The 17,146-nt window shown below is 38.7% G+C and overlaps 2 protein-coding genes across 2 annotated transcripts in view; one reads left to right on the forward strand and one right to left on the reverse strand.

The window, feature by feature from the left end:
• LOC308068497 (TGF-beta receptor type-2-like) overlaps window positions 1–17,146 on the forward strand; it is a 310,921-nt gene that overhangs the window by 250,293 nt on the left and 43,482 nt on the right. The gene's annotated exons all lie outside the window — the stretch shown is intronic.
• Window positions 1–17,146, reverse strand: part of SNX4 (sorting nexin 4) — a 35,384-nt gene that overhangs the window by 17,538 nt on the left and 700 nt on the right. The window contains 5 exon segments of the mRNA XM_080399219.1: window positions 524–579; window positions 4,454–4,501; window positions 5,564–5,713; window positions 5,790–5,928; window positions 16,339–16,454. Of these exon segments, the coding sequence (XP_080255345.1) occupies window positions 524–579; window positions 4,454–4,501; window positions 5,564–5,713; window positions 5,790–5,928; window positions 16,339–16,454 (509 nt within the window).

Consider the following 17,146-nt stretch of genomic DNA (forward strand, 5'->3'; position numbering starts at 1 on the left):
GATTGCTCCAATGTCTGTCCCAGAGCTTCCTAAATTGCAACAGAGCTGAACTGACCTCTGGATTTCCAAAAGCATCTGTGGAAATTGGCAGCTTGAAGATAACTATGAACTGCAACACCAGGGTGCACGCATCCAGAACTGTACACTAGCAGATTTTTGGAAAGACCTACTATCAATCTGTATTCTGTTCACACTTGGAAATACTTCTTTGCAAACAAGTATTAAGAGGTTCTTTTTCTGGGTCTGGGATTTTTCTTTTGTCCCTTCCTTTTAATCTAGCTAAAATGAAAGACTCATTTTGCATATAGTGATGGCATTTTTCTGAGTGTTTCCTGCTTCTTGAAACAGGATTTATCAAACCTTTTCACACTACCTCCTTACTGGGCTTCTGTTAAGACTTGAAGTGCAGAAATATAATTTTTCTTTTCTGAATTTGTAATAAGGAGATAGAATATTCTGTCATCTGAAGTTACATTTGTAACTGAAAAAGGGAAAGGGAGGGAAGAAGGATGTGGAATCTTACTTGTCTGGGTTTTTCACTCTGAATGTTGCATTAAGAGCTTTTAATCTGGAATCTGCCTGAAAAAAGGGGAAAAAAAAGCTTTGTTAATTTAATGCAATTAAATTTCAGTGACAAAAAAAATCTCAGCCTTCTGGCAGCACCATTAGAAAAAAATACTGCCTTCCTGGCATATTTAAAACTTCAAACATTGAACAAGTTGATGCTAGCTGCCCTGTACATCAGATTTTTTTATTAAAAAAACCCAAAAAACCCTAAGTTATTTTTGTGAACTAGGATGTAAACAGTATCCACAAAAATTAAACTGGTATAATCCAAATCCCACAAAAACAGTCCCTTCTTAAAATGTTACACAAATCATGGAGTTAAGATACACAACCCTGCATTCTTTTTAGATGAAGCAATTAGGTAACATAAGACCATATGGACAAACTATTTTATATTTTTCAAACCAAATAAGACCAGTGGTAGAGTGACCTCTATATGCTCTTTATTACTAGGAACAACTCCCCAGTGAAATCAAAATCTTATATATGGTGTTCTCTTATTTTATGACTTGCTTTACAGAAAATATGTAATTTGTATATCAGAATAGACCCATTTCTAATGCAACGTTCCTTTTCTGTAACAGAGCATATACAACTCTCTACAGAATAAAGTTTAATACCTAATTAAAAAGGTAATTGGCAACTTTACTTTTTGAGATGCTGGTTTACAGACGACTGCAACAGCACTACGGAGCCTCTCTAAGGAGGTGGGGGCTTTTTTTCAGTTTAATTGAACATTAAACTGTGCAATGGATATTTACTCTTAGTAAGACACCAGCAGAGATGAGATATCCCAGCCTCATCCACAGAGGTCCCACATCACCACAGGTTTTCATTTCTATATGGCACTTCGCATACAGCTCACTCAGAGCTCATCTATACTGCATGAAAACTCCAGCTCCGGGAAAATGGCTTTTGATCAAAACAGCCCTCGATCCAGTGAAAGAAAAAGAAACACACATGTTTTGTGAGGTATACAGGTTTACTATAGCATAGTCTTTTAGCTAACAGACTGTGCCACAACTGCTAGCAGTAAGTTACCTCAGCAGTATTTGTTAGTGCTGGTATATGACACAGGAATATTTCGTACAGTTACAGCCAACGCAGAGCTTAAAGAGCTATTTTGAATTTGACAGTGAAGGAAATTGTTTTCCCAAACCAAGAAGAGAATCCTTACTTTAGGGCCCTTGCAATAACTTCTACAGATGAGACAAGTCTAGTCTGAGACTGTTTCATCTGCCACTGCACTGGGGCTGAGCAGAAGACACCCATATTTGAGTATCACTGCAAGTTCCTTTCACCTGGAACCACCTCCATATCTGCAGGACTCTTAGAAGGGCATCTGAATGGAGGGAAAAGCAGCTTCTTTCTTGCAAGTAGGATGAGAGGTACTGATGGAAATCTTGCTAGCTTCTGCTGTCCTCCTTCCAATCACCAAACCACCAATACATACTCCACAAACCAAAAAGTGAATGAAACCTGCAAGACTAAGACTGACTGATAGCGGAAGAAAACAGGCTGTTTGTCACTGCGATGTATGGTGGTCCTCTAAGAATATCTTGCAAAGGGAAGACAAAGCCAGCGTGGGGAAGCATGTCCAAGATAGCACAAGGAACACAAAACACTGCAGTAACTCAAAGTCCCAGCCTTTATGTGTATTCAGAGCACTCCAGAGGCTTGCATGGCCTTGGACCTCCATAGCTGTATCCCAACGAGACCTTACACAAGCCAGTTAGATTTCAGGTCATTCAGATGCACCTACACATACTCCTCATGCATCCTCTCACAGTACAACCACCTAGGTACTGTGACATTAAATCAGAGTCCTTTCCTCTAAGTAACTATTTCACAGAATACTGTAATTACGTTCAAACAGCAGGCACTGAAGCCATTCAGGTTTGTTGGGAGAGCATACACATTCAACAGATTTACACTTGAAAAGGATCACTTCCTACGTTACAGTTACGGGGCAAGTTTTTGCCTTTCGTTACAGACAGATGTAGTGCTCTGAAGGAAGAGTTCAGTAAGTATACAAGCACTGTCAGGCAGGAACCAAGATCCTGCCAATGCTCAACTGTCTAAGTAGGGTTATTTCCTTCTTGCTGTTAACAGCACAGTAACTCCCACACACCACTTTTGAGCACTTGCACCACAGAGTTATGCTTTTAGAAATACGTCTGTCCAGTCTTAAACTTGATGTAAGAATAATACACACAAGCATTTTAGAGATGAACTCCCCATCAACATGAGGCACAGTTGAGGAGTTTTCAGACAGTTAATTCCTACTATGATCCTATAATCATTTAAGTAAACTAAAGAGAGAGGAATTTTCTCCTTCCTAAAGGAAGGGTTAAAATCCCAAGTGACAAATCCCTTAAAGAGCAAAATTAAGTGCTGGGGGTGAGAGGGAGGAAAGGCATGATTTAATGATACAATTGGCAGAGTAAACAAAGTCTCCAACATCAACATTCAACTATAACATGCTACACTGCACTAATGCCTAATTTAAAGTTTAGTTAGCCTGGTTCAAACCCTCTGGGACAAGAGACACTTCCTGCTTTAATGCATCAGCAGCATGTAAACTAGTGGTCTGATTCTAGTTTAAGCCATACAGTGAACAGAGGTTTGTCCACCAGTGTAGTGCTAAGTAACTTCCGATCTTGAGAGGTTTCTACTTCAGATGTTGAATAAAGCAAAGATGCTTTTCCCAGGCTTTTGCAAAACATTTTTCTTTCCTACGGAAACAGAGACTGTAAAAGGGAAACTATACACACAACTAAATATAGCAGGAAAACAGAACTTGCTCATCTCTCTATTAGTCTACAGTATGGTTTCAGGTAGGCAAGTATTCTCAGGATTCTGCTGTGAGTTTTCTTTCATATACACGCCATTGTGTGCACTCCTGAACACACCCTGCCACTACACACTTTCTGAACTTCTGTGAGTGTAAGCTGAAAAAGATGTGTTTACCAGGAAAAGACAACTTGACAGCTTTACATTTTTTGCATTATGAATACTAGCAGTATGCAAGCCCTACCCATGATAGAAGTACTGTCAACTTAATCAACAATTAAGTGTCAGTACCAAAGCCCTTTGGACGCTGAAAATAAGAGCACCAGTGATTTTCTTTAGCTCTCACTATGCAGAGTAACTCTTCATAATCCACCTAGTTTTCAGTTGTGATTTCATGAGTGTTGATCACATTACAACAAAACAAAAGCTCAGTATTTGTCCCCATATAGTAACTTTTCCAGATGCAACCCAGCAATCTATCAGCTTCTCATGGATTCTTGCTTGTACAGACACACATCCTCTGATCTTTTATTCCTGTAAGTCTTCCACCAGTCTACCCAGCCACAAACTTGCTGATGTCACTGGGGATCGTACTACTTCAAGACACATTCTGTTAAACAGTTAAGGGGCACCAAATTGATCTGTCTTAGTCCCCTCCAGCAACCTATCCTTGTAAGAAAAGTCCTACAATTCAGACCCCTTTGCTTACTTTTTTTGTTGTTGACACTTTGCACCACTTACCAAGCTAAATCCAATACCTATCAACCTAAACTGACAACATACAAAAGCACTGCTATGGGCTCGAGTTAGCTGGTTTTAAAGCTCGTAAAGATCATAACTCTACATTACTAGCAGAATTACAAGGTTGAGCATCAAACATAGGCACATATTAACAAGCCTGCTACAGAACCTAACAACTGGTCTTACCTATTACATTCTAGGAACACCACTATTTTTTGTAGTTACAAGTATACATAAAGCAATGTCTTTAACTCATTCTAACAGCAAACAGACTTTCATAAACAGCCTAAAATATTTTGCTGGAGTATTTCTGTGTCACAGCACTCATGAGACAAACAATTACAATAATTACCTTTAACTGAAATCCAGTCTCATTCACCATTTCTTTCCATCCACCTTCCTAAAAATACAGGAAAACAACATTCAGTTAGAGTGATTTAAGTGCCACAACTTTTCCAAGTCCCTGTATCAGAAGAGCTTTTTCAGGACGCCTGGGTTCTGCCTCAGCTACCCTTCCCACATCTTTTCAAGAATAACCCATAAGCCATTATGTTGTGCTTACACGCTAACCTCCCCAAAAAAGCTCTCTCTCCTTTACTACTCAGTTACTCTATTCTATTAACTGGGGGAAGAAGCCCCACAGCTCTGCCTGAAGTGGCTTAACCCTTCAGAAAGGATAGTTATCTATTGCCTATTAGATTATCAGCAGCACCAAGGACCTTTGCAGCCTGAGGCAGAGAGCATATAGAGAACATACAGGTGACAACTGTTTACAGTGCACACGCAGTCATCTTGCTCATGTGTAGCAATTGGTCGTCCCTTGTTTCCAGTTCCCACACACTGGTTCATCTACATACTGTATTGTGCTGCTCAGCCCACTATTTGGGAATTTCTCAAAGCAAAGAAAAAAAAAAAAAAAAAGAAAATCTAACATCCAACATGAACACTGCACAATGCAATGCTTTAGCTGACAATTTGATCACAAATTTGGTGATAACATGTTGTACCGGTTTTGGACCGCGACACTTATGAATGGCTTGCGATTCAAACCACAAAGCTAAAGAAGCCATGGATATCCAAACAGTGAATTGGAAGCCAGTACTGCCTCTGCAGCCAGCAGTATCACATGCTAACTATTTCAGCTTTAGTCCTAGGGAAGCCTTCCCAATCACCACACATTAAGTTACCAATATGCTGTTCCAAAGAGGTGGAAATTCTCTCTCATAAGCCTTAAAACTAGACTGGAAAAAAGTCATTAGAATGCCAATTGTACAACTGCAGTGGGCTGTTAAGAAGCTTTTAGACGGACAAGCCTTTTCCACCTCAAGCTTACTCATGTTGTCTATCCTTCTTCCAGGCACAGAATAAGCTATGGGTCAATGGGAGGGAAGAGGAAAAGGACATTATCTTAAGTAAATAATAACTAAAGAAAGTACTCAAAAAGCACACCGCTTTACTATACCTGTGTTAAAAATGAATAAAAGATTTTGTCTTGGCAAAGAACAGGATGTGAAGCCACACGTAACAAGAAGTTTTCCAAACCAATTCTTCTTCTTTCCACAAAATCTGGATCCATATTATCTGCTGATAGCTTATGCCAAACAAAGTCAGCCTATTTAAACAGAAGAGTGTTAATAGTAAATAAGCAACAAAAAATACAAAGCAAGCTGCAGCTTCAGCTTCCTTACCCTTTTTTCTGGCAAAGGTGGAACAACAATATGTGGATAGGTAACTGACAAATAATTCCTCAACAACTCAAATTCACTGTAACGTCGCCACAGGGAGTCCACTGGGGCACACTGTCCCTCACTCTGGGACTCAACAACTCTGAAAGATAAACCAGCAGATTTGAGCATTACTAAGCTATCGCCTTCTCCCTCATACCATCAGTACAATTATAGCAAAGACCCTAAAAAGTTACCCAGTAAATGATCACTGCATAACTTGCCCATAATTTTAAAATAGTTACTTTAGATTAAGTATGTAAACAAGAAATTTTCTATAATTTCTGCCTGATAGCACCCAAATTTTTTTAGGAACACAGGAAAAGTCAACACATTTCCATCACACCACAACCAGGTAGGTGACAGTCAAGTAAATAGTAACACAAGTGACTTAGTTCACATCAATACTGAATTAAGACATATTTCTCTTGGAACAGTGTTAGGCTCCAAGCCAGCACGATTTCATGAGCAGCTGAAGGATAGAGTGTATTACAAGAAAGAATTTACTACTCAACAGGAAAGTCTTCACTTCAGAGGATAAAAATTGTCTTGCCTGCAACAGCTAGAAAAGTTAAAAATATAAGTTTAAAAATATTAAGAAACTTTAAAGGATATTTTTAGAAAAACATAGCAAATTTCAAAGCACTTTTTTTTGTTCAGTGTGGTATCTTTTTATATTTAAGGACTAAGGACATGTAGGCTAATAAACTAGCTAAAGACAGAGTAAACAGGTAAGCTGATACAAAATTGATGCATCTGAAAAATTTGTTGAAAACTTTAAAGCCAACATCACCTAGCAAGTTATTAAAAGATTTTACATTGCTATAAAAGGAGAAATCATGGAATATTACATGACTGAGAAGTAATACAAAAACTTGAAAAAATAATACTTCATACAAGACATTTAAAGCAACAGAAATGCTTTGCAATATTGTGAAGCAAGCATCAGAGATCAGCAACGCTTCTTGGCAGTTAACATATGCCAGAATAAACACTGCAAGAGAATTCAGACAAGGCACTTAACAGAAACCAGTGAAGTCTGCATCTACCTTAGCTCTTATATTAAGTGACTAATTAGCATACAAAGCACTGGCATTATTACAGTATTAATTGTGTTACAAGATTATCACAGATTAGTTGGTGTTAGAAGGGACCTCTGCACATCCATAGTACAACTCCCTTGCTCAAAGCCACATCCAGTTGGGTTTTGAGTATCTCCAAGGACAAAGACTCCACCACCACACTGGGCAACCTGTTCCCATGTTTGACCACCCTCACAGCAAAGAGGTCTCCTTACATTTAAATGGAATTTCCTATATTTTAGTTTGTGGCTGCTGCCTCTTGTTCTCTCTCTGTATATCAGAGTCTGACTCCATCTTCTTCACCTCCCCCACCAAGTATTGATACACATTGATCCCCTGAGCTGTCTCTTTGGGAAGCTGAACAATCCTCTCTCTCTCAGACTCTCCCTGCACATTAGACACTCCACAGCCCGTAATCATCTTCATGGACCTTCACTGGACTTGCTTCGGTATGTCCACGTCCTTCTTGTGCTGCAGAGCCCAGAAGTGGTACGGTAAGTTATGAACCACAAGTACTTACTCATACAGTACTCAGAACAGATTAACCATCTTATTTTTTCCAGCAGAACTCAGACTATGCAGTTCTTGAATTCATGAGAACTTTCTGGAGTAAAGTTTTTTAAAAATCTAAATAGCACCAAAATTACTGACTTTAAGCTAGTCTTAACCTATAAGGTTGGATTTCTAATGAACTTACTGAAAAATAAACAATCCCACTCCAGAGGGACCCCAATTATTTGATACTCTTAAAACAAAATATAAAAAGCCTTTGTCATTCATTTCTGAACTCACATTAGAGAGGAACATTTGATATATCCTCCAGTTTAAAAAAAACAAAAAGCATGGTTACATCTTGAGGTTGATTTAATACCAAATTACGCAAAAGGATTTTTTTTAAGAGTAAGACAGAACATGTCCTGAATATCTATCCTTACTTTGTAGAAAGAACATTTATTCCAGGTGACCGAGTTTGTAGAAAAAAAATGGACAAGGAACAAGAAAAGGATGTATTCATAATCATTCAACATGAACTGCTGCAGATTAAAACTGTTTGAGACTTACTTAAAAAAGATGAGCACACTGCTGGCAGCCGCTAAATCACACTGCCAACACCGCACAGCATTCTTCCCTATTGGAGTATTTTTATTCAATAAAGTTGCAACTGCAAAAGTTCTGAAGAGGGTAAGCTCAGGTTAGCACTGGGCTGAGAGGCGGTGGAGAACTCCTCCCTACACAAACACTGCACAATTTAAACTTCAAGAACACTCCAGCTAAAAGCAGGTATCTAGTGATAGTACTATTGCAGAGTTGGAGGTAAATGTATATAGATAAAGAATTAAGCTACTATGCCCTGGAAGATTAGTTGTTCAGTTGAAAGCTGAAGGCACAAACCTCACTTTTCTAGAGGCAAAACTCTCAGCAGGGTCTGGTACACAATCTGGCCATTCAAGACGCTCACATAAAAGTACTTCAGAACTAGGGATCCTTTTAATCTCCAGCTTGAGCAGCTATCAACAGATGCACTGACTCAGACCACAGGTTTCAAGAGCACTACTTCTGCATGGGTTATCATCAAACCTTAAGCAAGGCTGCCACCATCAATACATTATAGGTTTATGTGGACCCTCAGAACATACTGCACAAATCAACATGAATAGGGAGACAAGAAAAACACAGACCAGGATTGCCCCAAGAACCTAGCCACATCCCAGGAGAACCCATCTGTGCTGCAGATATAGATGCTGCTGCACCAGTAGGAAGACACAAGAGACTCACCTAGAGCTTGGAAGCACTGCACAGAGAAAAGCAGACTGCAGCCATCCTTACTCTAAAGGCAGGAAGATTACAGATCTCAGATCTGAAACAAGGAGTTCTCCATAACAGAATGGATGTTCTATCAGACCAGAAAAAGAGGAAGGAAAAAAAAACAAAAAACCCTGCAAGATGCATTTGGTCCATTGCTATTAAATGCCTCTGTCACTCCTATGCATCACTATTTCCTGGCCACAGCAAATACAACCCTGGGATTGGCACAGGAGTTGTGTTTAACTAGCTCTTCTTTCCAATTTTGATTTTTCTGCAATAGGAGAGCTACATTAAAAAAAAAACAATGAAACTGAAGTTTATGACTGACTGTGTCACCTCATAACTAGAGGCAGGCTAGGTGTGCACACACTACAGACAGTTTATGGCAGCCTAACACACTTCAGGCATACAGTAGTGTTACAGAGACTTAAGATGTTACCACCAAAGATAAACTGCAAGAAGAACAATTCACTATTTTTTAAAATATCATTCTTACTTTTCTTGTCAATATGAGCCCCTAAGGAAAAGCACACTCACTGCAATTATTTTATCTCCACAACTTATTCTATGGGCTTATACTGCCACGGGCAATGACAAACAGTTTTCGGCCTCCTGAATATGAAGGACTTAAAGTTCATTTGGCCATTCATTTCAACACAGCATGTACTTAGGTGTTGCCTTCTGCCTCTAACCCAAGCAATTCCCAGTGCAGTGCAAGTCTGAACTTCTATTTATCACTTTCTGAGTAACCTATAGTATTGATGAGGTCAGCACAGAGAAGAATGAAAAGGGGTTTATCTTAACTTTCACGTAAGTTTCTGGTCCAAACATTCCTACTCCATTTTCAAGTGCACTTCTGTAGAAATACAGCTTCACAAGATGTTAGAAAAGAACTATCCCAAATTTTGGTAGCACACGTTTCTAAGTGGCTCGATACAGCACTTGTATCAAATACAATTACAGTAATATACGTTAGTAGTACAAAGTTAGGCAGCTTGTCTTCCATAGCTGATCTGTCTTAACTCATTCTGCTCTATTCCTACACTCGCGCATTTTTGCCAAGTCAGTTTCATCATGTAAAAGTTGACCTGTATTTTTCTCAGAACTCCCAATTCCTGCCATCAAGAGAGCCACATTATCATTTAATAAGTTTCAACAGTTTTAACACCACAAATGCGAGGAAAGAACTAAAGAATAGTGCTCTGCTACAAACTAACAGAAGAAAAAGAACTTCAATCAAAAAGAATGTCTTTAGAAATTTAAAAGTGACTTCACAGATGTTTGGGGAACTACATGTACTCCTGTAGTATGGATTACAGGTTAAAAGAGAATGAACTTATACTTCATGTTCCTGTCCTACCAATACTGTAGGAAGGCAAACACACCAGGAGTATCATCACATATTTTAAAAGTGTAGCAGACCATTTATCATTTGTAAGGGTTCAGGTCCACACACCATCAGTAAGCTGTCACTATAAAAGACCAGTCTTCTGACAAGAGAATGTTCCAGTGTAAATTATGCTCTTAATGCTTCATGACTGTTTTACAGAGTTAATTATAAACTAGCAGCAACAAAGACCATGTGGAGCCGTACCTGCAAAAAATTTCTCAACATGCCTGCTATATCAGCTTCGTACTTGCCAGAATTAACAAGAACACAGCAGTTCTTTCAAAAAAACAAAACCCACAATAATCAGAGCAGTAACATCTCAGTCCACACACACAAATACCAAGCAGAAAATTAAATAGGAATCAAAATTTTTAAAATGTCACTTAGGACTGTAGGACTTCAGCAGGAAAACCACAGCTTTACAGCCACCTAGTCCTACATCAGAACAAACCACTACTATTCCACAATGGAAATACAGGCACCCTGTTACTTGAAGTTTTATGTCCACAAGGGGCCTCAAAAACCCAAGGAGGAAGGAAGCTGACTGCCAAATCAGATCATGCCACTCACCACATCTTCACTGCCCACACTGAAGAAACTAAGGAAGTTTACTAGATCTAAAGCCTACTGTCAGTTTACTCTGATCTGTGGACAACAGGCTAGGCTTCCCTAAGTCTAGGCTGATCAAGCTGCACAACCCTTACGAGGGACACACAAGCCTCACATTATACCCTGAAGAAGACTACTAAATTACTACCTAGAGAACCTTGAAGGCCAAACCTGCCTGTGTAGTTTGTTTTTAAAATAGACAGCATCTGATAGAAACCTTCTCAACGCAGTCTGTGTTAAGAAGCCTGACATTACTTCTCTTCTCCAATCATACTTATCTCTTTTATTCTAATATGCATTTGTTCTCGCTGTCCTAGAAGTGTGAATGCTGCCTTTTTGTGGCTGCAGTTGTTGCTTCTATCTCCATATAATAGAGAGCTTGCTTTGCATGAAAAGCAGTTGAGAGACAACAGGTAAAGGGAGCATAAATATGACAGCAAAACAAGCAGGTACATACTTGTCCAGAAAAATGTCTGGATGTTCTTTGCCCAACACTCCAACGCAAAAAGCTGCACCCTAACAGCTGTGCCTCAGCAAGAAGCCTCACCATGCTGCCCCTTCCTGCAGGATGGAAATCCCTGCTGCCTCTGCCACTAGCAGCACCTGCTTTAGTCACTTTTTTTTTCTCCCCAACAGGCTGTGAAACTTCAGCTTAGTGACTTCTAATGACCAGTGGGGAAAGACAACATTTCAAGGCAGCAGCTATGTTGTGCCCACAACAAAGACGTAATGCTTTTTAAATTGCCCCACTGCAATAAATTTGAGATTATTTTGAAATTATTAACACTAGTTTAAGATTCCCCCTTACATCCAGGCTTTGATAAAGTAAAAGCAGCCATATTCTGCTCTGTAGAGCGCACAACACTGCAGAGCTGGGTAAAGGTGGGGAGCAGTGAAGTTCTTTGCAAAGCTGTGGTGAGAAAGTACTGCACAGCCCCCAAAACCTGAGCCTGCATCCGCACTACTGCCTTTTAAACAAAGTTAAAGAAAAAAAAAGTTTGAAACTGCATGGATGGATTTGGGACAGGCAAGCAAGATGAGAGAAATATGTATTTTTTCACCACACCAAAAAAGTCTCCAGCTGGTTACATAAAATATCACCAATTACAAGAGCATTCCTACCTAGGAACCCCTTTCCAGAAAGGAAGTAGAAATCCAAAAAGGTACTCATTACACTTAATGCCTTCATTACCATCTAATTTTTTAGACCACATTATGAACTCCATCATTAAATGCAAGTACTGCAGACCAGTTTCAATTAAGATTATAATCACTTGTTGACATTCAGTCAAGCTTCTCAATTTGTTTTGGTTTTAAAAACACAATATAATACTTGTACAGTCTTCAGGCAGGAAAACCATATGGTTTCCCCCTCTAAGTGCAGTTTTAACAATGCAAGTTATTCATTGAATGAACCAACCTGCCTAAAAAAAATAAGACAAAATTGAAACCTTCAGCTTTTACGTTCATAACTGATGTTATCATAAGCGATTATAAAATTACATTACTCCAAAAGTCAGGTTCATTTGCCTTAATTCAAAGTGCCAATGTGAAAACATTAGTCCACTTAATTAACCTCTTCCCATTTCTTATTTAAAAGTAATTATCTTAAATGAGCCATTAAACAATTCTGAATGCAATAAAAAGAGGAATGGCTGCAAAATATTAAATCCGATGAGAAGGAAATACATTGGCTTATTTCACTGTAAAAGCAATCGCCTCTTCAATTGCAGAAGCAGTAACTTTTCTTTCAGCCTTTGACCTTCCAGTGTATGAGAACTGACACTTCCCACTCCCCCACAGAAGACAAGGATCAGTCACTACATAAAGTTTTATTATTTTAGAGTGCTGGACAACTTTTTCCATTAGCTATTTAGAGATGGTCTCTGTATTTGGGCCTCTCAGACAGAAGAGCAATCATTATGGATCAACTATGCCTTTTGTAAGACACCAGAAGTTACCTGGCAAGCTGTGTAACGAAGAGGCAGTTCTCTTGCCAGAAGATTTTTCATAGCCAGGTGATTTTTATTTTTCTTTAATACTGTCACCTAGTTTGCCATATTTAACTAACATAAACATATACTTGGCAGGTTAATGACTCATAGTAACCACTAAGTAAAAATCAGCAGTAAAGTAAGTTTTCAACTCCTCTGTTGTCTTTCACCTCCTGACTCTCCCCTGTTTAAAGCTTATACTGAATGCAGACTTTCTTCCTTTTTTCCCCAATACCTCCTTTTGGAGGGAAAAGACAAGTCTTCCTGACTCTCAAAAACCAAAATCTGCATTTTGTTGTTTTATCAGAAGACAAAATACCTCTGCAGGACTTTGTGCCTCTCTCTGTGAAATGCATGCCTGGGCTCTTCACCTAGCCCTACATGGAATAGGAAAGTTTGGGAAAGAAGCTCAAACAAAACATAACAAAATGAAAACTCCTGAAGTCCCATGGTGCAGCATTGCTACCATTGAATTGTGACCTGTCTGGATACTGATTTCCAAGTTCATTTCTCCTATAGAATTTTTTTTTTTTAGAAGCCTTTATCTTTGGATGGGTAATCCACAGTTTTAAGAGAACCAAGTATCACTCATGTCACAACTATTGGAAAACTTTCCAAATACTGAAAGCAGAAATAAGATTAGTAACTTCCCTCCCAGCCATACTGGGGGAGTAACAAGCAAATACATCGAGTGACCCTGTCAAATTACTTCAAAAGGAAGTAAAGACTAGTAGGACTGAAAACCAGGGATCCTGCTTAAGTAGCAAGCTACCAGGCTACAGAAAGTTTTGTTACTTTTTCCTAAAGCCACATTTAAAAACAAAACAAAACATAACAAAAAAACCCTCACCACTCTAATCAGCATATTGTGTGACCAGGAAGACCAGATTAGAGATCTGAAAGTCAGCAGGGATGGAAGCAAAGTTAACTAAATGGAAGTGTACAACTACTACAAAAGAAATTGTTTACTTCAAAGGAGAACAGGGGAAAAAAGGCATCCTTGTATGTACTATAATTACAAGTCAACACTTAAGAGGTGCTCTGCATTCAGATTAACTTTCAGCTCTGTCATGAAAAACAAAGGGTACAAGACCAGGAGTCAAACTCTGGGTTTTACACCATCTCAGTTCTTGTAGTTGCATGCAGACTATGGTGTAACACAGAGCTGCCTAAATTTCTAACAACGAAGCAAGCTTGAATTTAAGTGAGGTCCTGAATATTTGCAATTTCCTTTACAGAAAGCAAGTGATATGCTGAGCACCTGCATCTCAAGAAGAAATATTTAGCTACACATGTTAATCACAAGAATTTATACTTGCCTTAATGCCATTTCCCACAAAGTGGTGGAAATTTCCTTTGTTCTCACAGGGAAAATAAAGTTATTTTTAAATAACGTATTATTTAACAGAAGCTGTGAAACAAACTGGCTTCAAGACTAATTCATCAAAAATAGCTCATCATAAAAATATAATGAGTTAATGCAGAAAGGTGTAAACCAGGAAAAAAAGAGGATGCCTTCAGGAAGCGTGAACCTTGGAATTTGCTGATGCTCTGTGGTCTACAGCAGTGGAGTTTGTTTTGTCTCAAAGATCTACAGAGGGGTATAATATCACTTGGGGGGGGGGGGGAATCAACAAAAGGCACATGAAACTGTGAGAATAGTAATAAATCTTTTAATTTTGAAAAGAAAAAAGAACCAACACCATCACTTGCATTTTGAAAAGAGTTTCATCAGCACCAGCAAAACTAACAAGTTTAGGTACTCAGCTCCTGTTCTGTAATGCATATGCAATGGTTGTAATTGCATTCCTCTTGTGTCTCTCACCCAGATGCAATTCCTCAATTGAAATTGAAATTAAATCCTAGATAGCAGTAATGGTGGAACCCCAGTCCACATAAACGTAATACAACTATTAATAAGTGGTCTTCCTTTCATATTACTATAAACTGAATTTTATTCTTCAGCTACAAAATATCCTATTACCCACAGACAAATTGCTGTGGAGCCCACCTACAGCTACAGGCTCAGCGGGAAGCACGTTTAATAGCCACCAATTATATTTATGCAAGAAATTTTGCCTTCTCAGCAAAAGGAATAGAGAACCTTTTTTATTAGAGATGTGACAAACCCACATTTTCAATAGCTCTGTGACAAACATGTAATTGGTCTTGGTATTTGCTGACCACAGGATAAAATAAATCTTAATGAAAGAAAGCAGTCTGGGCAGCAAAACATGGTTTTGCCACTATGAAAGAACCACTGGGAAAGACCAGCAGGAGTGAGTCTAAAGTAATGCAAGGATTACTGGGAAAGAAGATGCAGTCAGCATGTTCTGGGGCTGTGTAAAAATGGCCCCAGAGTACACTTCACATCACAGTTAGACACCAATGATTCCAATTTTCTTCTCTTTTCCTTCAGAAATATCATTAAAAGAAAAATAATATTACTTGTGAGAAAACGTGATCTTTAATATCAATACACTGTAAAAGTATTTTTTTAAAAAACATCTGAGCAACTGTCCAAGAGCTACAATATTTGAAAAATAAAGTGTACATCTATTTCAGATTTTATTCTTAAGGTTTAGCAAAAATAGAGTATACCTATCCCAGTAGGTCTGCAGTCAGTGTGATGGGTGTGTCCATCAGTTAAACAAGCTAAGAAGCCTTTTAAGTAGTAACTAGAAGACTTCTGTGATAGCATTATAATTTGAACTCTTCAGAGCCTTTGCAAAATGCAACTGCTTTGTTTCAGAAGGTTTTATCTATACAGTAGATCATTCTCAAGGCAAGGCCCAAAGGTTAAAGCTGTTAATATAAAGGAAAGAAACAAAACTCCTAATAAAGTCTAATTTTGAAGTTCTTGCTTCAGCCGAGTAGCACGATCCTGCATTACAGGAGTCATCTGGTGACCGTTTGTGAAGTAATAATAAGGTATAAGGGATTTTTAAAGCTTTGTTCACTACTCAGTACTTAAAATTGCAAGTTGTCTTTGTGGTACCAAGCATGTTTACCATACTTGTACTATTAATCTTGTTAACACAAGAAGACTGAAAGCCATAAGCTCTCCAATGAAAGTTCAAGCTAGTATGAAGGAAGGAAATAGTTAATTAACCCTAACCCTTAGGGCATCTACTGAGGAGTATGTGGTGATCAGATGAAGCAAAACACTTCAAATATTAGTGGAGCAGTAAATTTTGACCACATGACATAAGTCATGAGACTTCTCTATTTTCCTGTGATCTCAAACAAGCCTAACCATTACTTTAGACCTCAATGCACAACCTCATACATATGTATATAAGTTTACCCAACTCATGTCCAAGAAATAACCAAGCAGTTGCTGACACTGTATTAAAGCAACATCTTTCAAACACACATTTTTCCACCTAGCTCCAAATGAAAAATTAACAGCGCACAGTTACAAAACACCAGCATTAGTACCGAACTGGAGATCAGATGCCAAGTTTTCACAGGAAAAGAGCCTCCGAGTGGGTTGATAATAGCATAAAAAAATCATAAACCAGCTAAATCCGCTCATCAACTGCACCTGAGTATTTTTAGGGGTGGAAGGAGGGAGAATCTGTTCAAAATGGCACATCCATATACTCTGAGAGTGAGCTCTCGTCACCCACCTTGTCTCAATGAGGTAAGCAGTGTATGTTTCTTGCATGTTCATGGCATTCCTTCCAGTCCGTTTCTCAGCTTCTGAAACAGTGATTTCCATTTTTTTTGCCAAACACTCTTCCATCTTTTTAGAGGAGGAAAATAAAAGATACATGTAACATTAGTCATGCAAGGCAAAGGCTACTAACCCTGCCTCCCCTTCTCCCACACCACATTCGTTCAAGTAAGACAGGTCTGTAGAGGTTAACAACTTTGGCAGGGCTTCCTTTTATACCTGTGTTCCGTATCACATTTGCAAATTAGAACAGAAAAAACCTGCTTTTGGGGGAAAAAAACCCTAAAGTCAACAAACAACTTCAGACACCAAAAGCCGTGCTGAGACAGGAATATAGAGAAAGGTGAAACATTTTTCCTTAAGGTAAGAAAAACTAACCTTAAAGAAAAAAACCAAAACAAAACACAAACAAAAAGCAAAAAACAATCAATCCCAGTACTTTCAACCCAAAACACTTTCCAGCTGCCGGTAAATTCCTCCCCTGGACACCTGGGACACATGTATCCACATGTCCCCGTTCAAAGGAAACTGAATACATCCGGAGCGGGATGTTTTCCCTTTAATCTCTCGGAGGAGGACGGTTATCTTTTACACATTAGCCGGCTGAAGTCCATCAGGCTCACACACCCACCCTGGACAGGCAGAGCTGAATCGAGCAAGGGACGGTTGGGGTTTTTTTATTTGTAGAAATTAAGGGGGAGACAAATTGAGACGATCATTATTCCTGTTTATTATTATTAATTATCTGGCACTAGGGGTGA

Source organism: Falco punctatus (genome assembly GCF_963210335.1).
Source record: "Falco punctatus genome assembly, chromosome: 8".
NCBI lineage: Eukaryota > Metazoa > Chordata > Aves > Falconiformes > Falconidae > Falco > Falco punctatus.